The sequence below is a fragment of the Schistocerca nitens genome, chromosome 1 (genome assembly GCF_023898315.1).
Source record: "Schistocerca nitens isolate TAMUIC-IGC-003100 chromosome 1, iqSchNite1.1, whole genome shotgun sequence".
In the NCBI taxonomy this organism is placed as follows: Eukaryota; Metazoa; Arthropoda; class Insecta; order Orthoptera; family Acrididae; genus Schistocerca; species Schistocerca nitens.
Window position 1 is genome coordinate 791,316,620 of NC_064614.1, and position 24,030 is coordinate 791,340,649.

Sequence of the window (24,030 nt, forward strand, 5' to 3'; positions counted from 1 at the left end):
TGGGGACTACACTTTGGTTCACTCTGATGTCATTAGTGACCGGATCCCCCTTCGTACCAACTTCGAAGCAATACTGGTTAGAATGCAAATGACTTTGGCAATCACTGTTTGCAGTGTCTACCTTCCTCCAGGTAGGCCACTTTCTTATGTTGAACTGTCTTCTGTAATATCGCAGGTCCTACCCCCATTTCTCCTCTTTTTGGACACGTGCCCACCACCCTCTGTGAGGGAGTGCCACTTCAAGGGGTTGACGGCTCCTAATTGACTAACTTATTACAGACTTTGATTTGTGTCTCCTCAATGATTGTTCCCCTACCCACTTCAGTGGCGCTCAGGGCACCTTTATGCTATCTATCTCACAGTCTCCTCCCCTGCTCTCATGGCTTCCCTACATTGGTCTTCCCATGATGATCTTTGTGACAGTGACCACTTTGCGATGATTCTGTTGTTCCCCTGCTGCTGCCAGGCAGACAGTGCCCCACAATGGACATTCTGCAAGGCCAGTTGGCCTTTATATATGTCTGCTGTGCACTTCGGCACCTCTCTCTCATATTGCATTGATGTGTTCATGCAAAGTGTCTCTGCCACTGTTCTTCATGCTGTTGGTACTGCTGTCCACCTATCCACAGATGCCCCTTATTGTTGACTGTTACCATGGTGGACCAATGATTTAGCAGTCGCTGTCCAGACCCATCGACAGGCGCTGCAGTCCCCCCCAGGGGATCCACAACTCTTTTGTGGATACGTGCATAGCGAGCACGGGACCCCGAGCTGATGTGGCCTTCCTTCCTTTCCGGGCTGCATACCTTCCCTTTCCGCATCCTTCCCCATCCCCCATCTTCGCCCCCCCCCCCTCACCTCTGTCTCTTTCTTTCCCTTTCTCCCCTTCTGGGGTTCTGGTTTGTGCCTACGTCCGGAGACGGACGCTTGTAAATATACTACATTCTTCGCCTTCCTTGCTTGTAAGTCTTCATCCTTCCTTTGCCCTTCTATTTTCCTTACCTCTTCTCTCTACCCTTTTCTCCGCTGCGGCGTTTGAGACCTCTCTTCTTTCCTTTCCCTTTCTCTTTTTTCCTCCCTGTGCGTGTCTGAAGGCCGACCCACGCACTTCCATGCATAGCCGGTGACGGGGTAACGCGTAATTCCCCGCCCCGGGTAGACAGGTAGGACACGTACGTACCCCCTGGTAACGGCCAGGCCCAGGGAGGGGTGATTACCCGAGCTGATACCTTCCGAAAGTGCCGATTGGTCCCTCCGTCCGTTTGTCGGGAGGTGTGACCTGAGGTGTGAACAATCACCTAAGGCGGGTGTGCCCTCAGTGAGGGCCCCCACAAGGGAGGAGCGCGCCATCGGAGACGCCGGTAATCATGGGGGATTCTTCCGCAATGGTTTCCTCACCTTCCACTATGTCTGCTCACAAACGTAAGTTCACTGAGTCTCAGCCACAGACGGTTCTTCCATCGTTGCCACAGTTCCTTGTTGTTTCTCGGTCTGACGAAGGTCACGACTTCTCCACGGTCAACCCTTTCATTATTCAGAAAGGTGTCGACGCAATTGCAGGTCCTGTAAAGTCTTGTTCCAGATTACGGAATGGCACCCTGTTGTTAGAAACACACAGTGCCCTCCAGGCACAAAAATTGCTGCGCACTTCTCTGCTCCACACCTTCCCTGTCCGGGTGGAACCGCACCGTACCTTAAATTCCTCGCGTGGAGTCGTTTATACACGCTCCCTCGATGGATTGTCTGACGAAGAAATTCAGCATTACCTGTCTGACCAGGGCGTAACGGCTGTTCATAGAGTTATGAAAAGGGTTGACACGAACATCATTCCAACCCGCACTGTCTTCTTGACATTTGACAAAGTTCAACTCCCATCGAAAATCAAAGCAGGCTATGAGATAATTTCCGTTCGCCCTTACGTCCCACACCCTACGCGTTGCTATCGATGCCAGCGGTTCAATCACACCAGCCAGTCCTGTTCCAATCCGGCCAAATGTGTTACGTGTGGCAAGGATGCCCATGAGGGTGCTTGTCCACCTCCATCCCCTCGCTGCATCAACTGTATGGGTGACCATGCTGATTCCTCTCGAGATTGCCCCGTTTTTAAGGACGAAAAACTCATCCAGGAAATAAGAGTGAAGGAAAAGGTGTCGACCTTTGCTGCTCGAAAATTATTCGCCAGTCGACAGCCCACCGTGCCTCAGAAAGGAAAATACAGCGCTGTCCTTGCTTCTCATCGGCCAACAAAGGAGGCGGCCACGCAGACTTGCGACCTCACCTTTAGTACCACGGTCGTCAGATCGGCCAGCGCAAAGATCGCCCGTTCAACCTCACCACTTTCGCCTGCCCACTCTATGGCTCACCCTTCATCGGGTTCTGCTAAATCTCGAGCCCAAAAGTCAGACGCCAAGTCTTCGAAAAAAGAGCATACTCGTGAAGAGTTTTTACGTACGACAACTTCCCAACCATCGGTTCCTCCTTCCTCTAAACATCATACTTCCAAGAAGGCTACAAAGAAACTCAGTTCCTCTCCTTCTCCGCCAAGGCGTGTCCCATCTACAGCACCACCTGGCGGAAGTCGCCCTCGGCCGTCTTCTGTGTCGCCGAGGCGCACTGCTGGCGGCCGATCAACCGGCCGGTCGCTGGTGGCAGGAGCTGCTCCTGATCAATCTATGGATCAGGATCTTCTGCCTTCGGCTGAATGCCATTCCATGCTGTCGTTCGCAAGCTCAGAGCAGTCGTTGAGTTGACAGCGACCTTGGTCACATTCCTCCATTTTCTGTTCACCCTATGTCCATTATCCACTGGAATATCCGCGGTATTCGAGCTAATCGGGATGAATTGTCGATCCTCTTACAATCCTACTCGCCGGTCATCTTCTGTCTTCAGGAAACAAAGCTGCGTCCCCATGACCGCTTTGTTCTCCCTCATTTTCAGTCCGTCCGATATGATCTCCCCTCTGTTGAAGTCACTCCAGCACATGGAGGACTCATGATTCTTCTCCATGAAACTCTCCATTATCACCCAATCCATTTAAACACTTCCTTCCAAGCTGTCGCCGTCCGTCTTTCCCTTTCCGGATACACGTTCTCTCTTCGTACTGTATACATTCCATCGTCCACACCAATGGCACGAGCTGATCTCCTTCATCTTCTTGGTCAGCTTCCACCCCCATATTTGCTGGTTGGGGACTTCAATGCCCACCACCCGCTTTGGGGATCTCCACATCCTTGTCCACGTGGCTCACTATTGATAGACGTCTTCCACCAAGCAGATCTAGTTTGCCTCAACACTGGGGTCCCTACATTTTTGTCTGCCTCCACGACAAATTTATCTCATTTGGACCTTGCGGTCGGTACTGTTCCGCTAGCTCGGCACTTCGAATGGTTCGCCCTTGATGATACAAACTCGAGTGACCACTTTCCACGTGTCCTTAGACTGCAGCCACAACAGCCATATATGCGCCCGCGACGCTGGAAGTTTGCCCAAGCCGATTGGACACTTTTTTCGTCTCTAGCGACATTCGATGACCGTCCCTTTCCCAGCGTCGACGATGAGGTCACACATATTACCGACGTTATTCTTGCAGCTGCGGAACATTCAATACCACGCACCTCCGAATTGCCCCGGCGCCCCCCAGTTCCTTGGTGGAACGAGGCATGCCGTGATGCACTACGTGAGCGGCGACATGCTCTCCGCGTTTTCCGCCACCATCCTACTTTGGCCAACTGTATCCGCTATAAGCAACTCCGAGCGCGATGCCGTCGTGTCATCCGCGATAGCAAGAAGGCAAGCTGGAAATTCTTTATTAGCTCATTTAACACCTTCACTCCCTCCTCGGAAGTTTGGAGTCGGCTTCGACGGTTGTCAGGCGCGCCTAGTTTCTCCCCGGTCTCTGGGCTCACTGTCGCGCATGACACATTAGTGGACCCCGTCGCAATTTCTAACTCGTTGGGTCAGCACTTTGCCGAGATTTCGAGCTCTTCAAATTACCCGCCAGCATTTCTCCCAAAGAAATGTGCAGCGGAAGTGCGACATCTTGCTTTCTCCTCTCAAAATCGCGAAAGCTACAATACTTTTTTTCTCCTTGCGGGAACTCCAACATGCACTCTCTTCTTCTCGCTCCTCCGCCCCAGGACCGGATGGTATCCACGTCCAAATGTTGCTGCATTTATCAACCCATAGTCTGCGTTACCTCCTTCGCCTTTATAATCGAATTTGGACCGACAGTACTTTTCCCAGACGATGGCGGGAAGCTATCGTCGTTCCTGTTCCGAAACCTGGAAAGGACAAACATCTCCCCTCTAGCTATCGCCCCATTTATCTCACGAGTAGTGTCTGTAAGGTTTTGGAGTGTATGGTGAATTACCGTTTAGCGTGGTGGCTGGAATCCCGCAGTCTTTTAACACCTGCCCAATGCGGATTCCGAAAGCATCGTTCTGCAGTTGACCATCTTGTTGCTCTCTCCACTTATATCATGAACAATTTTCTCCGGAAACGCCAAACGGTAGCAATATTTTTTGATCTGGAGAGAGCATACGATACCTGTTGGAGGACAGCCATCCTCCGCACACTGTTCTCTTGGGGCTTTCGAGGCCGGCTGCCCCTTTTTCTTCGCGAATTTATGGCAGAGCGCACATTTAGGGTGCGGGTGAACACTACCCTCTCCCGCACTTTCTCCCAAGAAAACGGGGTACCCCAGGGCTCCGTGCTGAGTGTTGTACTGTTTGCCATTGCCATAAATCCAATTATGGATTGTCTCCTTCCTGATGTCTCGGGCTCCCTCTTTGTGGATGATTTTGCGATCTACTACAGCTCTCAACGGACCAGCCTTCTTGAACGACGTCTTCAAGGATGTCTCGATCGCCTCCACTCTTGGAGCATCGAAACAGGCTTCCGTTTCTCTCCCAGTAAGACCTTTTGTGTTAATTTTTGGCGATGTAAGGAGTTTCTTCCGCCCTCCTTACATCTAGGACCTGTCAACCTTCCGTTTTCAGACGTCGCTAAATTCTTGGGTCTTATGTTTGACAGAAAACTGTGCTGGTCCTCCCACGTTTCCTATCTTTCGGCTCGCTGTCTGCGATCGCTTAACACCCTCCGTGTCCTGAATGGTACCTCCTGGGGAGCGGACCGAGTGGTCCTTCTCCGCCTCTATCGCACCTTAGTGCGCTCGAAATTGGATTATGGAAGCATAGTCTACTCCTCTGCTCGGCCGTCTATTCTTCGGCGTCTCGACTCTATCCACCACCGTGGATTACATTTAGTGTCTGGAGCTTTTTACACTAGCCCTGTGGAAAGCCTTTATGCTGAGACTGCTGAACCTCCGCTGTCCAATCGGCGAGCAGTCCTTCTGAGTTGATATGCTAGCCATCTGTCTTCCATGCCTGCTAATCCAGCCCATGACCTTTTTTTCGACGCCTCCTTTGATGTAGGGTATGCAGGCCGCTCCTCCTCCCTACTACCCCCGGGAGTCCGCTTCCGTCAACTGCTCCATTCTCTTTCCTTCCGCTTTCCTAAAACCTTCTTGACAACTTGGGGTACAGCACCGCCTTGGCTCCGTCCCCGGATCTGCCTGCTCCGTGACCTTTGTCGATTTCCCAAGGATGGTACCCCTACACTTGTTTATCGTCGGGCATTTGCTGCTCTATGTGCACAAATGACGGACGCCACATTTATTTACACCGACGGCTCGAAAACATCGTTAGGTGTAGGGAGTGCCTATATTGTTGGCGACACCCCAAATCAATTTCGGCTTCCCGACCAGTGTTTGGTGTATACTGCGGAGCTTTACGCTGTTCTCCAGGCTGTCCACTACATCCGCCGCCATCGGCGGATACAGTACGTTATCTGCTCAGATTCTCTCAGCTCTCTCCTCAGTCTCCAAGCTCTTTACCCTGTGCACCCTCTGGTCCATCGGATTCAGGACTGTCTGCGCTTGCTCCAGCTGGGGGGCGTCTCGGTGGCGTTCCTCTGGCTCCCGGGACACGCTGGTATCTGTGGGAATGAGGTGGCCGATATAGCGGCCAAGGCTGCAGTCTCTCTTCCTCGGCCAGCTATTCAGTCGCTTCCCTTTACCGATCTACGGAGCGGTTTATGTCGAAAAGTTGCTCATTTATGGCATGCGCATTGGTCAACACTTCCCCATAATAAATTGCGGGAAGTGAAAGCCCTTCCTTGCGCTTGGACCTCTTCCTCCCGAACGCGTCGTCGGGAGGAGGTAATTTTAGCAAGACTCCGGATAGGGCACTGTCTTTTTAGCCATCGACATCTTTTAAGCGGCGATCCTCCCCCACTCTGTCCCCACTGCTCTCAGCTGTGGACGGTAAGACACCTTTTAATTGAATGCCCCTATTTTAATCCATTACGCTCCCGTCTACAGCTATCGCCTGATCTATCGTCGATTTTAGCAGATGACACGCGCTCAGCCGACCACGTTCTCCAGTTTATTAGTGACAGTGAAATGACGTCAGTCATTTGAAGCCTTTTTTGGGGACAACCAACCCCTTTCTGTAGTGGATTTTTAAGCATTCCTTTTGCTTTTAGTTTCTCCAATTTTATGACTTTGTTCCCATTGCTGCTGGTTTTCAATTTCGGTTTTTTACTGTTTCCTAAGTCACGGGCTGGGCGCTAATGACCATAGCAGTTTTGCGCCCCAAAAAAAAAAAAAAAAAAAAGGCGCTGGAGTCCCCATCACAGACCAATCTCCTCACTTTTGAGCATCTCCATGCTAAGGCTTGTTACCTTATTAAGCAGAGTAAAAAGGAATGCTGGGAGCGCTATGTTTCCTCCTTGGGCACGTATGCCTCTTCATCGCAGGTTTGGTCCAAGCTCAGTAGCCTTCTGGGCTGCCAGCGACAGTCAACTGTCCAGAGTCTTAACCTCCAAGATGCTCTGTGCACTCATCCATTGGTCCTTGCAGAACACCTCGCAACACACTTTGCGATGGCATGGGTGCCCCCTTCTTGTCCTGCTACCTTTCTCCGGCAGAAACACCTTGTTGAACAGACCCTCCTGTTTCAACCTGCACCATGTGGAACCCTATAATGAATGCTTCATTGAATGGGAATTCTTGCAGGCTCTTACCTCTTCAGGTGACATGGCCCCAGACCCGGATTCCATCCACAACCAAATGATCCAACACCTGGATGTTCCCCAGAGGCAAAATCTCTTCAGGATCTTCAACCGCATTTGGCTCACGGGTCCTTTCCTGTTGCAGTGGCGAGACATTATAGTTATCCCCGCCCTTGAGCCCAGCAAGAACCATGTCTGTCAACAGCTATTGCCCGATTAACCTGATGAATGTACTTTGTAAACTCGAGAGGATGGTTAGCTTCAGATTATGTTTGGTGCTCAAATCTTGGGGTGTATTGTTCCCGTATCAGTGTGGCTTCCGGTAAGGACAATCTCCAACTGACCATTTACTCAGATTGGAAACAGAAATCTGACAGGCTTTTATTAATCACTGGCACCTTGTCGCAGTCTTCTTTGACCTACATAAGGCATATGACATAGTGTGGCGCCATCACATTTTAGTTATCCAACATGACTGGGGCTTCCATTGGCCCCCTTCGGATTTTTATCCACGAGTTTTTCTCACCGGCTCTTCCGAGTTCGAGTTGGCACTTCACTCAGCACCCCACTGATTCAGGAAAAAGGTATCCCACAGGGTTCTGTATTGAGTGTTACACTCCTCCTCATAGCCATCAGTAGGCTTGTAACCTCTGTTGGGCCTGTGGTTATTCCAGCATTGTACGTCTACAATTTTTGCATCTAGTGCAGCTCACACTTGGTAGCATCTGCTGAGTGCCGAGTCCAAGGCACCATCCAATCGGCCTCTGCATGAACCATCTCCCATAGCTTTCAGTTTTCTCCCTCAAAATTATGGGTTGTGCATTTTTGTCATCGATCCACTGTACATCCCATTTCAGAACTTTATTTAGGCAACCAGCTCCTCAATGTTGTAGCACTGTCCCTCTCCTTGGACCTTATTTTTGATAAAAAGCTGCCGTGGCTGCCCCATATTTGCCATCTAAAGACTACATGCCTGCGGAAGCTTAATGTTTGCGCCTCCTGGCCCACATACCTTGGGGTGCAGAACGTAGCACTCTTCTCCATCTTTACCATACTCTGGTCTTGCGCAGATAAGATTATGACAGTCAGGTTTATGGCTCAGCGGCTCCTTCCAATCGGTGAATATTTGACCCTGTTCACCATTTTGGGGTGCATCTGGCTATTGGTGCCTTTCTCACTCGACCTGTTAACAGTCTCCTCACAGAAGTGGGGATTACCCCTCTACAAATATGATGGAACCAACTCCTGGTTTCTCACGCAATCGCCATTCATCAATTCATTGACCATCCGTGTCCCCTCTCCTCTTTGCACCTCCTGACAACCACCCACGGATGGGATCACCAGTTGGACTGTGTCTTACTTCACCCTGTCGGGATCTCCATCTCCACTCACTGAATGCGCTCCATGTATTTCCTCCCACACCTCCACCCTTAGATAGTGGCTAGACCATGGATTAGGACTGATCTATTCTGGGGTCGTGAGGTCTCTGTTTTGGTTTTCTGGTGTCTTGTATGTGCCATCCTTGCAGAGTTGCAGGGTTCCACCATCTGCTACACTGAGGGTTCTAAGACAGTTGATAAAGCGGGATACGCTTTCATGTCTCCTACTGGCTTAGAATACCATTTATTGCCGGGATCATGCAGTGTGTTCACAGCAGAGCTTCTAGCCATTCACAGAGCCATCAATTTTGTTTCTCAGGTCTCCCTCCACAGTGTTTTAATTTGTACTGACTCAATGAGCAGCCTGCAGGCTGTCAACCAATGCTACTCCTGTCACCTTTTGCTATCCATGACCTTCTCTCTGCCCTCAAACGTACTGCCTGCTCACTTGTCTTTCTCTGGGTCCCAAGTCATGTGGGCATCCCAGGGAATGAACTGGCTGCCCATTTGGCTAGAGAAGCATATACTTATCCTCCATTCCCTTTCATGATTCCAGCTTTGGATATGCAGACCTACATCAAATGTCTCTTTGCCCAAAAGTGGAATGAAATGTGGTGCACTATTTCTCACAGTAATAAACTCTGTGCCATCAATGAGGCTACTGCAGTTTGGTGCTCTTTCTTTTGCTCCTCTGGGAAGGGGTCCACTGTTTTATGCCATCTATGCTTTGGTCATACCAGGTTCACCCATTGCTTCTTCCTGTGTAACGAACCGACCCCATAATATGGTTGTGGAGACAGACTGATGGTATCCCCCATATTGGTGGAATGTCCCCTTCTTTTGGTCATTTGTGTTAACTATAGTCTTCCAGATTCCTTAATTTAAATATTAGCAGGCGATTCATAGATGGTTGAACTGGCCCTTAATTTCCTCTGTGAAAGTTGTTTTTATTTGCAGATATAAGGTTTTGCTTTACTCCTGGAGCAGGGGCAGGGTGGTTGTGGTTGGGACCTCTCTTCGTGTCTTCTCGGTCTGGGACCCCATGACCACTCTCCCATGTAGAGACCGTTCTTTTTTTTTTCCAGATTTTAGATTTGGTCTCACATTTTATGCCTTTCACTGTGTGTGCTTTAACTTCACTATTTCATAATTTGACCTCCCTGACTGGATCCATCCACTTTTAATGTACTGCCTTTCTTCTGTGAGTAGCTTCGGAATCACGGTACTGATGACCTCACTGTTCGGTCCCATAAACCCTCTCAATTAATCAACCAATCACTGCCTGTCCAAAGAAAATTTCAAACCCGCAACTTTAGCAGGTAGTCATGGCGACAGTCTTCTGGTACTCTGAAGGGGTTATTCTGTTTGGTGTACTCCTTCACGGAGCAGTGATCAACTCTGGTTTGTATTACGCTACCCTCAGGAAACTGAAGAAATGATTTCAGCATGTGTTTGTTGCCACAGAATGCAAATAAATTTATCCTTCTCCATGATAATGCAAGGCCTCACACAAGCTCCATTGGACTGTTCTTCCTCATCTACCCTACAGGCCAATCTCGCACCCTCTGATTTCCTTCTGTTTGGCCCAATGAAGGATACACTCCACAGAAAGCAATCTATGGATAATGGGGAGGTTATTTATGTAGCAAGATGATGTCTCTGATTTCGACCAATGGAGTTGTTGCATGTAGGCATGCAAGCCATCCCAGTAAGATGCTGCAAGGCTGTCGCATTGAATGCAGATTATGTTTTGTAGCCAGAATAGTGTGGAATAATATGATGTATTGAAATCCTGAATAAAACCAACATGCTTTCAGAAAAAATTGTTGTGTTATTTGTTTAACACCCCTTGTACAGTAGAACCTCGCAAAGTGAACATAATTCGTTCCAGAATTTTACTCGTAGTGCAAACACTCATTAAGTGAAATAATTTATCCCATATAAATCAATGTAAAATACAATAATGCAGTCCATGCAGAAAAAGTACTAAAAGTTTTATATTATTCATGCCATTTATTCAAAGAAAATTATACATACAGTGTTATGTACTTTATTATTCATGATATACAACTAATTCTTTTTTACAAGGAAGCTATGTGTAGTCATTTGTTTCTGCTGATGCTTCAACACTTGGCGAAAATGCGACACAGCGTCATTGTCAAATAAATTTGTAGCGCGCATAGCCACTGCTTTATTGAGGTATTGCTTTTCATTGTACAGTGCAACCAATTCTCATGCGTTCAGCATTTCTCTTATTGTGCCAAAAGATTTGCTTTTACCCCCTCCTCCTACTCCTCCGAAGAAAGAACTCCGCCCGACAGCTTCATGCTGTGAAACACACTGCAGCTCCATAAACTCTCAATGAGTGTGTCAATAGTATAAAGTTGATGATAGGGATGTAATTATTTCAGAAGCTGAAAAATATAGCAATTGAATGCAGTACTTTCATTTCCTTTAGTTGACAAGTCTACTCCCTTATTAATGATGACAAAATAAGTGAAAGTAATTAGATTGAGAGGCTTCCAGAAGTCCATTGCATCTTCCTTAACAATTAGAGTATTGTTCAGAACCAATACCTGACTTACAGTTAATGTGATTTAGTTTGGTATCGTGCATATCAATTTTGTTGGACAACACTCTTAAACTACAGAGGATATTTTCAGTGCAAATGCATAGTGTCAAGTTATTTTGTGAAACTTCCTAACAGATCAGAACCATGTGCTTTACTGGGACACCATCCTGGAACCTTGCCTTTCACAGGCAATGCTGTCATTAACTAAGCCACCCAGACACAGCTCATGACCCACCCACGTAATTTACTTCCACCATTACCTCTCTCCTGACTTCCCAGAAGTACTGTACATACTGGAACATTAAATTTAGGAGAAATGGCATAGCCACAGTGTAGGGAACTCTTTCCAGATTTACAAATTACTTAAATTCTCTACAGCTTAACTGTGATTGCGATGAAGATGAGCGGGGTTTTTTAGATGTTGGTATAAAATATTATATATATGTACTGAAATGGAATTGACACATTAGTCAAATGAAAAAAGTAGTTCACCACATTTTGCATATAGAAATATCTGTCATTGGATTAAATTTCTACCAAAAATATTACTGTAACATATGTTACATAGCTTTGATATATCTGTCACTCATAAATACATTAATTGGTAATATAGCTTAAATCATAAAGAACATGGTTTTCTTTTCATTGTGATAAAATTTGTTCCTCTTAGCCATCAGATGTAGTTATACATATAACTTCCTTGACAATGGGAATGATTTCTTGAATATATCCACCTTGAGATGTGACCTATTATACAGAATTAAATAAGGTGCTTCAAATATGAGAAATTTGGGTACACCACTGTAGCAGCTACAAGTGAATCATCATGTGGTAGATATGGATCAGCAGTACATGGAACAGAATCCTCATAGTTACACACCAATGTGCATTAACTGCCGGAGTGATCATTCCATTTGGAGCAGAGAATATCTGGTATATGCCAAGAAGCAGAAAAGTGACCAGTAAAATCACCTGTGGTGAAGCTAATTGAATGTTCAAGGTTATGCAGCCTTCACATTTTACACCAACCATTTGACTTTGCCCTGAAAGAAGTCACAGCATAAAAACAATAAATGTGTACAGAAACAGATCAGTTCAATCAGCATACATATCTATACTTGCAGATACACCCACACTGTAACACGTTAGATTTCCCATAACTGCTCCCAAACCAAAGATTACTGCAATAAGTAGTCAAGGAAGCGTTTATGCAGAATTGATGGAAGTTAGTCGAAAATCAACCTTGCCTACACAGGTAAGTAGAGAGAAAACCACAGTGAAGACCAAAGGAAAAATGTAGGTGGTTGCTTTAAGTCCGAAGATTACAAACCACTTTCATTATCTTTTGACAGTTTGTACAATTTATTTTATAGATAAACCAGGTAGCCCACCTACTGCTCCCTCTAATGCTGGTGCACTTCACCGTGGCTGAGAGGAAAAGTGTAAGGAAATACTGAGTGATAAATGGCTTCCATCGTGCTGTAGATCCAAAGGGATGAAAAACCCACATGCGTGCCACCTAAACCTGATAGCACTGGGAAGGCAATAAGGCTCCTGTTTGCAGAAAATATGCTTTAAAGATTCTCCTGCTACTATGCTAAGAGACTGTATCCTCTATAGGAAGAACAAGCATGGTAGCAACAGCCTGCTTTCAAGACTTACAGCTCCAGCTCTTACTGTCGTTATTCATACATTGCTGAAGATATGAGGGCTATCCACAAAGTACATTATGTTTTCATTTGTGTCCGTTAGGGGCGGGACTAGCGCGGCCATCTTGGTGTCATGGCATTCCGCCGCTCAGTCGGCATCCTGCCGTGCTAGTGAGAGGTTCGTGCTGTACTCCGTTGAGTTACTGTGACAGTTTGAAATGTCAGCGTTAATTGAAAATGCCGCGAAGTGTGAAGTGCGCGCTGTAATAAGGTTTCTGACTGCAAAAAACTGTACACCGATAGAAATCTATCGGCAGCTTTGTGAAGTGTATGGGGACAACATAATCACTGAAGGTGGAGTGCGTCAATGGGTCATAAAATTTAAAAATGCCCGAACTAACGTTCACGACGAAGAGCGAAGTGGAAGACCCAGCATAGTGACTGCCGAACTTGTCGAAAAAGTCGATGCCGCGGTCTGTGAAAACCGTAATTTCACAATAACAGAACTCTATATGAGTTTTCCACAAATTTCACAAAGTTTGTTGCACGAAATCATTACCGAAAAGCTTGGTTACCACAAGTTTTGTGCAAGATGGATACCAAAAATCTTGACAGAGATTCACAAAAATCAGCGAATGGCTGCAGCGTTAACGTTTTTGGACGCAGCGTTAACGTTTTTGGACGCTTACGAGAAAGATGGCGACTCATTACTCGATCGCATCGTTACTGGTGACGAAACATGGGTTAAACATGTGAACTGCGAGACAAAATTGCAGTCAATGCAGTGGGGGCACACAAATTCCCCCCAAAAACCCAAGAAATGCATGCAGACAATGTCGGCAAGGAAGGTGATGGCGACTGTCTTTTGGGACAGAAAAGGTGTGATTTTTGTGGATTTCCTGGAAAGAGGTACTACAATAAACTCTCAAAGGTATTGCCAAACTCTGCACAACCTCAGAAGAGCAATACAAAACAAGCACAGGGGAATGTTGGGCTCAAAGATCTTGCTGATTCACGACAACGCCCGGGCCCACACGGCAAATGCCACTCATGAAGTTCTCGAATCTTTTAAGTGGGGGTTGTTTCCTCATCCGCCGTACAGTCCCGACCTGGCACCGAGTGACTTCCACTTATTCCCAGCAATGAAGAAGTGGTTGGCTATGCAGCGTTTTGATGATGATGCACAGCATCAAGAAGAGGTAACCACGTGGTTGAAGGCGCAGGCGGCCGAATTTTACGCCGAAGGAATTTCCAAGCTTGTCCATCGCTACGATAAGCGCCTTAATATAAATGGAAACTATGTAGAAAAGTAGTATTTAAGTGTGGCTTTCATCTGTATGTAATTAAAAAAAATTTCCAATACTTTATTTATTTTTAATTCCAAAACGTAATGTACTTTGTGGATAGCCCTCGTACCTTGTGTCAGTGTCTCTTCCACCATATGGCCGGTATGATAGATACATCCTCAGAGAATTAAGAAGTTGTCTTGTCCATTCTTCTTTTAATACCTGCCGTATTGTTTGGTGTTCCACAACCTCTTGACCCAGAGTTTTAGAACTAAAAAGACTTGTTCTGTTAGTTGCAGCATTCTTCTTTTCTGTAGATGGCCCTTCAACTCTCACACTGACTGCTCATTACTCTCCATCCGAACAGTCACATCCCACTCTGGTTACACTTACTTGACAGATTAGTTCCCAAGAGAAAGCTTCCAAAATGGATACTCAGCAGAGTCAAAAACCACTATACAGCAAGCTGATGATTACTCAAATATTGTGACATCAAAGCAAGGGTAGATCACATCATAGTCCGATTAAGCTGATGCGTGCATTCTAAAGGCCCCAGGACAGCAAAAGAAACAATCTGTATCCTTATGAAATAACAAGTGACTGATGGGGAAGATTGTACAGGTTCAGTGTAGAGAACCTAGCAGTGTTTCGTGCAGGAAAGGCAAAAGGCTTTTTCAGGGATCATCATTCTTCAGACTGGTTTGATGTAGCCCACCTACCATTTCCATCCTCAATTATCTGTTGCAGATATTCCTGTCTATCCTCCCCAACGTTTTTGTTCTCCACTGTTCATTCTGTAATCGTGGAAGCTACTCCCTGATGTCTTTATACATGTCCTATTGTCCCATCCCTTCTTCTAGTTAGTATTTTCTGCACATTCTTTTCCTCGCTGTTTCTGTAGAGAAACTCTTCATTCCTTATCATACTGTAAATGTAAACATCCTCCACAGGTCTATGTGGGCCCATCAGTACTGACTGACTGCTGTCACCCTCTGCCATTGGATGCAGTATGGAGGTGTGTGGGGTCAGCACGCCACTCTCCTGACCATCATCAGTTTTTGTGACCTGGAGCCACTAGTACTCAGTCAAGTAGCTCCTCAATTGGTCTCAAGAGGCTGGGTGCATCATTCCAGTCCTCCCACCAAGGAAAAAATCCCTGGCCTAAGTGGGAATCAAACCCAGGTCCTCCACATGGAAGTCAGTTGCACTGATCACTCGGCTGCAGAGTCATCCTTCTTATCCTATCAGTTAATTTAATTTTCAGTAATAACACACCATCTCAAATGCTTTGATCCTCCACTTTTCTGGTTTTCCCACTGTCCATTATTCACTTTCGTACAGACATACATTCTCTTAGATATTTCTTCCTGAAATTTAGACCTATGTTTGATACTAGTGGACTCTTTTTAGTCAGGAATGCTGTTTATGTGGCAATAGTCTGTCTCTGTATCAATAGTCTGTTTCTGTTTTCTTCCTCACTTTAGCTATTGTTTGTTATTTTCCTTTCAAGTTGGCAGAATTCTTTCAGTCCACCCACTGTGGAGTCCCAAATTTTGATTCCTAATTGATCACTGATCTCGGGCTCTCTTTTTTTTTAATCAGAATTAATTTCATCTTTCATTTATTTTGTTTTCTGTGCAGATTTTACAGTTCATTCTTTTCAACAACACCTGTAATTTTTTTTCACAGTCACCGAGGATAGGAATGCCATTAATGAATCGTATCATTGATATCGTGCATTTCAATCTCATTCCTGAAATTTCCATCTAATCTTTGCTTTTGTGGTTCAGGTTAAACAGTTGGGGAGAAAGTCTGCACCCTTGCGTGACTCCTCACTGCTCCCCCCCCCCCCCCCCTCTCCTCACTCCTCCCAGTCTGAACACTTCTCTCTTCGTCTGCCATTCTTAATGTTCTGTCTTGGTTCTTATATGTGTTGTATATTATATTATCTGCCTTTCCATGCAGCTTCTCTCTCTCTCTCTCTCTCTCTCTCTCTCTCTCTCTCTCTCTCTCTCTCTCTCCAGACATCTTGTACCATGTTATCTTGGCATTCAATTTTCTGGGCTGAAAAATTCTATGAAGGAGTGTTGATTTTTCTGATGTCTTCCTACGTCATCAAGCGAAGCCTTGGAATGGCTTCTCTGGGTCTTTATATTTCCTAAAGCCAAACTGATTGTTATCTGATTGCTCTTTAATCTTCTTTTCATTTCTTCTATATAATATTCTTATCAGTAACTAGGCTGCATGATATGTTTAGCCAACTGTGTGATAATTTTTGCATTTTTCACCTTTGATGTCTTTGGGATTGCATGGATATATTCTCTCAAGAGTTTGATGGTCTCATAGATGGCAGTCTCGTAGATTCTACTCAATAACTGGAATAACAATTTGGTTGGCACTTCGCCAATGATTTTAGAAATTCCAGTGGAATGTTTATCTCTTTTGCCTAGTTACATCAAGTGGCTTACAAGTTTGTCAAACTCTGCTTCTAATATTGAATCCCCTATATCTTCCAATTCGACATTAATTTCTTCTTCTATCATCGTCTCTTTCACCATGTCTGTACTCTCCATTTAACAGTGAAATTCCCTCTGCACTTCTAATTCATCTGCATATTCCAAATCCCAAACATTTTATAAATGTAAAAGGTATGGACATACTACCCTCGTGTATAGAAGTCAGGCACCATATGGTGAGCAGCCTTTGACCTTCAGTCTGTGTTAACTGGTTGGGAAACTGTGCTATGTGGACATGTGAATGCCCTATATGCCTTGCAGAGAAAAAGGATGCAAAAACTAAAGGTAACAAAATTGACGTTCTCCACTGATGGAAAAAGGTGTACAAGGCAATGCATACTCCTGCTTTTCAACAACCTCCGCTTCACTGACAAAGAAAGTGCATCAAAAATTGATGCCACCACTCAGACTGAAATAATTAATATCAGTATGGATCCCTGTACTTGTAAGTGCACCTGAAAAGCCACATTTATCCAAAAACAAACTAATTTAAAACCCAAAAGCTCTGGTAGAAGGTAAATAATTGTAGAGTAAGGGAGACCATTCATCAAATAACAGAAACACAGAGTTGTTGACAAGCGCACACACAAGAGAAAGAAAACTTGCAAGCTGCCTTAAATATTTTAATACACGAACATTTTACTTTATGAATTAGAACGTATATCTAACTATTACCTTGGTGGTATGTGAGAATTGAACTTATGTTATACAAAAACATGCCTTGATCCAGTACTGTGATAAAATGAGTTAATATTTTATTTTCATTGCATTTCAGAGACAGTAAGGAATGCTCCCATAAAAAAAAAGGAACAAACAGCAGTTGCACAAAATGACTACTTCCTGTGGAAATGAGATGGGCAACACCGACATCAAAACAACAGTTATCTGTAAGAGGGGGGTTAAACAAACTGTGCTCTCACCAGCTGGCTTTGGACAGATATATCAGCAGGAAATAACAGTGAAGCATATAGGTAGTAAAGAAGTTTCTATTTTGCGGCAGAGGTGGATTGGCTATAGAATTAATAATAGTGGTGAATATAATTCACCATCAGTTTTTTTAAAGTGTGATGAAACTGTATACCCATTCAGCACACAATCTGCACATGGAGAATCCCCAAAGTATGTGGTCACATCTAGCATGCACAGTCATAAGGAACCAGAAAGGAAGTGGTGTAGGTGGTGGACACTGTTTCTAACGTGCTTTATCCTGAGTGTTGTTTTGATAAGTATTCATTTACTTTTTCAGAACACCTGCAATAAAGTGTTTAACATAGAAAAACTTAGAGGTGTATTGGATGAAAACGTCTTTGGCCAAGATGAAATTAAAGACCAGTTAATAAGGACTATCGAGACCATGAATTCGCCTATGGATTCAGATTTAAAATTTCTGATATTTTCAGGTAGTTCTGGTGTTGGAAAAACATATGTCGCATCACTAATAGCTCAGTTTTTCCCATGGTCAGAAAATGTCCACCATTTTATGGCACCTGTTCATTCTGAGCTCTCAGCAGGTGACATTGACAAACGCATGTCTTTGTGTGGTTATAATTTAGTCATAATAGACGACCTGAAAAAAAGTGATGTAAACATGATGTTGGAATTGAAAAGAAACTATGAATTAATGAACAGGCAGTTTCTTAAAGTAATATTCATTTTCATTTTTACCACTGAACAAAATTTTATTGTTAATGACATTGATAACAGTTTCAGCACACAGTTGGATGGTAGCAGTCTAATTTTTTGTGGAAGTGTAACCCATTTTCAGTTTAAACAGCTAGAAGAAGACGACATATTGAAGTTCATAAAAAAATCGGTATATGAGAGGAAAGGAATAACAGAACCACAAATTCTTATTGATGAATTTATTAACAGTTTTTTGAGTCCTTCTTTTCGTGGTGGTGGGTGTAAAAGAATAAGTAGTAAGCTAGCATTATTCCTGGAGATGTATGAGCAGAAGAAACTGAGGGCAAATTTCCAGTAAAGTATGGAGTAAAAGTATTCATTTGTATTTTTAAAAAAATGAGCATATCTTGAATCAACAGATATCCTCATACTTGTGATTGCTCATGGAAGTGATACATCTTGCCACATGAGAGTTAGTATGTATTTCATACCTGACATTTTTGTTAGTGCTTGACTTTTGTGTCTGGCATTAAGACAGGTATGAAGCTCAGTAAATTACATGTTTGTTTATAGAGAACTCCTCATATATAAATTTTAGGAATTTTTTATTTTCTCCTTTGAGAAGTGAAGAATGTACCTGCAATCACTCCTTTCTATGAAAATTGTGTAACTGTGGCATACTCTGTGTAATTATTTTATACTGAGAGTTCCTATTTTGATAGTACAACAAATTTATTTTGTATCTTTTATGCGATGTGTCTTACAAAGAAACAAGGCCAGTGCCTTAGGGCTGATGTTTCCAAGTGTCACCTTTGTAATTCTCCTACTGCCATTTATTAATAAGAAATGTTTCTGCAATGACAGTTGCCTTTGGAAAGTGCATATACATGTATGTTGTGATATCTAACAAATGAGGCTTGTATTTTTGTGAATAAATATTTTCAAATTCTCTCTCTCTCTCTCTCTCTCTCTCTCTCTCTCTCTCTCTCTCTCTCTCTCTCTCTGACCCAAAATTACTTTTGGTCCAGAAACAAAATGAAAAATGTATTGATCAAATGTTGATTACCTTTACTGTGTATGTCATTTTGTTTAAAAGTACTGGAGTATTGTGCTGTATATACTGGTATTGTAAGAGGAGGTCTCATTTGATACAGTAAGTCTGCCCTGACCCACAGTTCTGGTGACTTTCCCAAAATCTACCCCTTTTCCTAGACCTCTCCAGTCCTTTTCGTTCACCCCTCTTCCATCCCCTTCAATCCTTCTGCCTGAAGACGGAGCTACTGTCTCTGAAAGCTTGCCAATTACAACTGTCTTTCATGTGTGTGTTCTGGCGCTGCTTGGTGAGTAGATTTTTTATCTATCTAATTAAATAATCAATACAGAAGTTACTGCACAAGTGACCCAACTAGTTGGCGGAGGTCAAACTTCAACTTTTGTCATTACAACATTCACCCCTCATCTCTTGAGTGCCTTCCTTCACAGGATCTCAGCTTCACAGATATCTGGTGTGAAACGAAGGACCTATAAATCAGAGTACAGAATTCATTACCAACGCAGAGGATGACAATGAATATAGATACCCTGACGAGTTAGTGATGCAGATGTTGCTGGCGTACATGCTGCTGCTGCTGCTAAAAAGTGGTGGACACCACTCAGCAGTGCGTCAATCTGTTGGAATCTTTGTGGATGTCATCAACTACCCACTACACCTACCTTCCTTCTGCACTTATAGTGTATGTACAGATGTACAGGTAAGTGACAGTAAATTCCATACATGTGCATTTAGTGTTTCCCTGTCCCTGACCCACCATGGCATTAAGGGTGACAGAGTTCATAGGAGTTGTTATGTAAAAATACTAGTAATGGAATGTGAGAGTAAAAATTATTCCAAGTTGTAACGTCTGATGTTCCTCAATCATGTGAAAGTGTCACCAGCCAGACTGAAACTACAGAGACACTGCCTGTCTCTAGATTAGATTAGATTAGATTAATACTTGTTCCATAGATCATGAATACGACACTTCATAATGATGTGGAACGTGTCAGGTTAATAAAAGATGTCTGTACAAAATATTGCATGACACTAATGTTTAAGTTGGTTTTTTTTTTTCCTACCTTAATTTATATCTAAAAATTCAGCCAATGAGTAGGAGGAGTTGTCATCTAGAAATTCTTTTCATTTATTTTTAAATGTTGGTTGGCTATCTGTCAGGCTTTTGATGCTGTTTGGTAGGTGACCAAAGACTTTTGTGGGAGCATAATTTACCCCTTTCTGTGCCAAAGTCAGATTTAACCCTGCATAGTGAAGATCATCCTTTCTCCTGGTGTTATAGCTATGCACGCTGCTATTACTTTTTAACTGGGTTGGATTATTAACAACAAATTTCATAAGTGAATATATATACTGTGAGGATCCCTAGATCCTTAAATAGATGTCTGCAGGATGACCATGGGTGGGCACCAGCAATTATTCTGATTACACGTTTTTGAGCAATGAATTCTTTTCTACTCAACGATGAATTACCCCAGAATATGATGCCATACGAAAGCAGTGAATGAAATTAGGCATAGTAAGCTAATGTACTGAGATTCTTATCACTAAAATTTGCAATAACCCTAATAGCATACGTAGCTGAACTTAGACGTTTCAGCAGACCATCAGTGTGTTGTTTCCAGTTTAACCTCTCATCAATGGACACACCTAAAAATTTTGAAAATTTTACCTTAGCTACAGACTTCTGTTCTCTTGTTCTCTTGTAAGCCACGGCATCTTTCCTTTGACAAGTTACAGATCATGAAAGCCGTGGTAGATGATTTGTTAACCAAGGGCATTTTACACCCTTCAAACAGTACATAAGCATTGTCGATTCGTTTGGCTCCAAAAAAATGGTGCTTTTCGGATATGTGGAGACTATGGGACCCTCAGTTCTTAGATCATTTCTGTTTGCTATCCAGTACCAAATATCCAAGACTTCTCACACTCAGTATTCAGCATTATAGACTGCTGGAAGGCTTACTTCCAAATACTGATGACAACTGTGGGCATTTCTAAACTGCTATTATTATCCACTTTCATTTATTTGAATTTTTTGTGGGAGCATTCAGTAAGTAAGCAACAAACTTTTTTTCTGAAAGCAGGTTTCTTTTATTTAGTATTCCAATGTACCATATTATTCCTTACTGTTCTGGCTACGAAACTGTATTTTACAACATAATCTCCATTCAATGCGACAGTTTTATGCCACCTTACTTGGGAGGAACGGTATGCCCACATCATATCACTCTACTGGTCATTATCAGAGCCAACATCTAGCTGCATAAATAACCTCCCCACCATACACATTCCATGGAGTACATCCTTCAGGCGTTCATCCTTCATTGGGCCAAGCAGATGGAAGTCTGAAGGTGCAAAATCTGTGGATGAGGAAGAACCGTCCAGTGAAATTTTGTGAGCTGCTCTCAGTTGCACAAAGTTGTGTGCCCCGTTGCATTGTCATGAAGAATGAGAAGTTGGTTTGCATTTTTGTGGTGACTGTTTATGGTAAGATAAATGTACTAACCGATCTTTGATCATATGAAATGAACGATACCATACTGAAAACTTAAAGGCCAAAAATTCACTACTATGTAGCTATGCAAAGATGTTTAAATGTCAACATTTATAAATACTTAATGTAATTACAATGGTGATTATGGACTTTTCAAAAAAGATAAACAATTATTTGTATTTTATTTGTGGAATGTATGTTCCAAAGATTATTATGCATAAATAGATCGATATATGATAGTAATTTCTTTGCTGTGTGTTGTTGGAAGAAAATCTTTGTTTTTAGGACAGTTGTTTGCCTGAGTTAGAACTGTGAGGATGGAGAAGAGGTTATGTGTGTTTTATTGATTTATATTGTGAAGTGAAATGACTGAAAATATATTTATAATTCTGGAGAAAATCCAGCACTTTTTCTTCAGAGGAGAGGTGGTGTGGCGCCACTCCCTGGATTGCCATTTTGTTTCAGGTTTGAAGTGATAAACCCGTGTATCATCACCTGTGACAATGTTCGACAAAAAAATTGTCGTGATCAGCCTCTTAACATGTAAGCAATACTGCACAGATGGTACGTCGTTGCTCTTTATGGTCTTCTGTTAAGGTGGCAAGAAACCTAGCAGGCACACACCTGTGAGTAACACAAGTGGTGGACGAGTGTGTCAGCACTACCAATAGACATGACTGCACATCCCAAAATTCCAGTCACAGCTGTGTGAGACTGGGTGGCACACAGGAGGTTGGACTGGTGCGTGCATGCGTGCGTGCGTGTGAGAGAGAGACATTGTCACTATGATGACAGATGCCACGCTCAACGACTTGCTGTGCTTTTATTCACTTCAGGTCTCCATAGACATTCTGCAAATGCCTACGAGTATCTGCGATACTCTGGTTTTCCACCAAAAGAAACTTAGGGACAGCTCTCTGCTTGGAACACTATTTTGAAGGCTATGTATAGCACCGCCACCTATCGGAACTTCATGAAACCGTAGGGGCTGAAACAGGAATATTCCTTGATGTCCCACAACTTAATTGAATGTGCCTCATACATGCCTTCTGGACTGAATAATACGGCACAGATGTGGCAGTGATTCATAGATTTTGCTCTGCACAAACTCCCATTTTGTTTTTCATAACACAACGAGGATGTGTTCATTTCTTCTCCTTTGCCACAAGAGCACGAAGAACACCGCCAACATATTTCTTGTAACATGGAACAGTTAGATGTAGTAGTGAATGCCAAGATATATCAGCTACGACCGAAGAATGTAACATTTTTGGGACATTCTGTTTGATCAGAGGGGATTAGGGTGCTGGAGGATAGAACGAAGTTAATTCAGCTGACACATGGGCCCACAGCTTGCAAAGAACTTAGGAGATTCTTAGATATGATTGACTTCTAGTGGCATCACATTGCACAGGCCATGGCAATTCAAGCTCCTCTAATCGACACTCTGTCTGGGAAAAATACAAGAAAGAATCTAGGTGTAACATTATGAGAGGAAATGTCAAGAGTTTTTGATTAAATCAAATGATCATTACAGAGCACCGTGACCCTGGCTCACCCGTCACCTACAGCCCGTCACCTACAGCCCGTCAGCCTATCACTGCTGAAGCTAGCGATACTGCCATTGGTACAGTTTTACAACAAACAGTGAATGGTGTCCAGCAATCTCCACATTTTTTCGAAAAAATTACGAGGATGGTAAAAAGTTACTGGCTCTGTATGAGGCGGTAAAATACTCTAAAAAAGATGTAGAGGGCCTCACATTTTTTCACTGACCAAAGCCCAATGGTCCATTCTGTCTTTAATCCTAATCGGGACATTTGGACATGCACGCACGCACGTATGTGTGTGTGTGTGTGTGTGTGTGTGTGTGTGTGTGTGTGTGTGTGTGTGTGTGTGTGTGTGAGACAAGACAAGCAGTAGCAGGACCTCTCTCACGATCCACTACAAGCTTGCAGCTACAATACATCAGAATATATGCTTTGCACACCTACCTATCATGCAATACATCACATAGCAGACCATGGCCCTTGGCTCTTGACTTTGTTCAGGAAAATGATATTTGACAGCTTGCGTAATCTGTCACATCCAGCAGTTCACCCCACCAAAAAACTCGTTATAAAGCAGTTTGTGTGGCCGCTTCACAGTACCTTCACGCATTTGCACCTGGACTTAATCTTTGCAAGAGTCTAATGGCTTCAGGTACATTCTGTCAGCCATCAACTATACGACGCGGTGGGATGGGGCCGTTTCCTGAAAAGATATAGCAGTGGAATCTATGGCATGGACGTTCATTAGCGTATGGATATTTCATGCCCAGTGTCTATCACAACTGACCAGGGTGGCAATTTGAATCAATTCTCTTTGTCAAGTTGTACGAATTGTT

General features: G+C 43.7%; 2 protein-coding genes across 2 annotated transcripts in view; both read left to right on the plus strand.

Moving 5' to 3' along the window:
• LOC126262256 (uncharacterized) overlaps nt 1-19,022 on the plus strand; it is a 50,717-nt gene extending 31,695 nt beyond the window's left edge. The window contains exon 2 of the mRNA XM_049958746.1: nt 17,249-19,022. Within this exon, the coding sequence (XP_049814703.1) occupies nt 17,303-18,454 (1,152 nt within the window). The 5' untranslated portion in view covers nt 17,249-17,302 and the 3' untranslated portion in view covers nt 18,455-19,022. The remainder of the gene's footprint in view (nt 1-17,248) is intronic.
• Nucleotides 19,023-19,635: 613 nt separating this feature from the next.
• The window catches only part of LOC126262262 (alpha-tocopherol transfer protein-like), a 204,173-nt gene continuing 199,778 nt past the window's right edge, over nt 19,636-24,030 (plus strand). Inside the window, exon 1 of the mRNA XM_049958760.1 lies at nt 19,636-19,847. Coding sequence (XP_049814717.1) covers nt 19,783-19,847 — 65 coding nt within the window. The 5' untranslated portion in view covers nt 19,636-19,782. The remainder of the gene's footprint in view (nt 19,848-24,030) is intronic.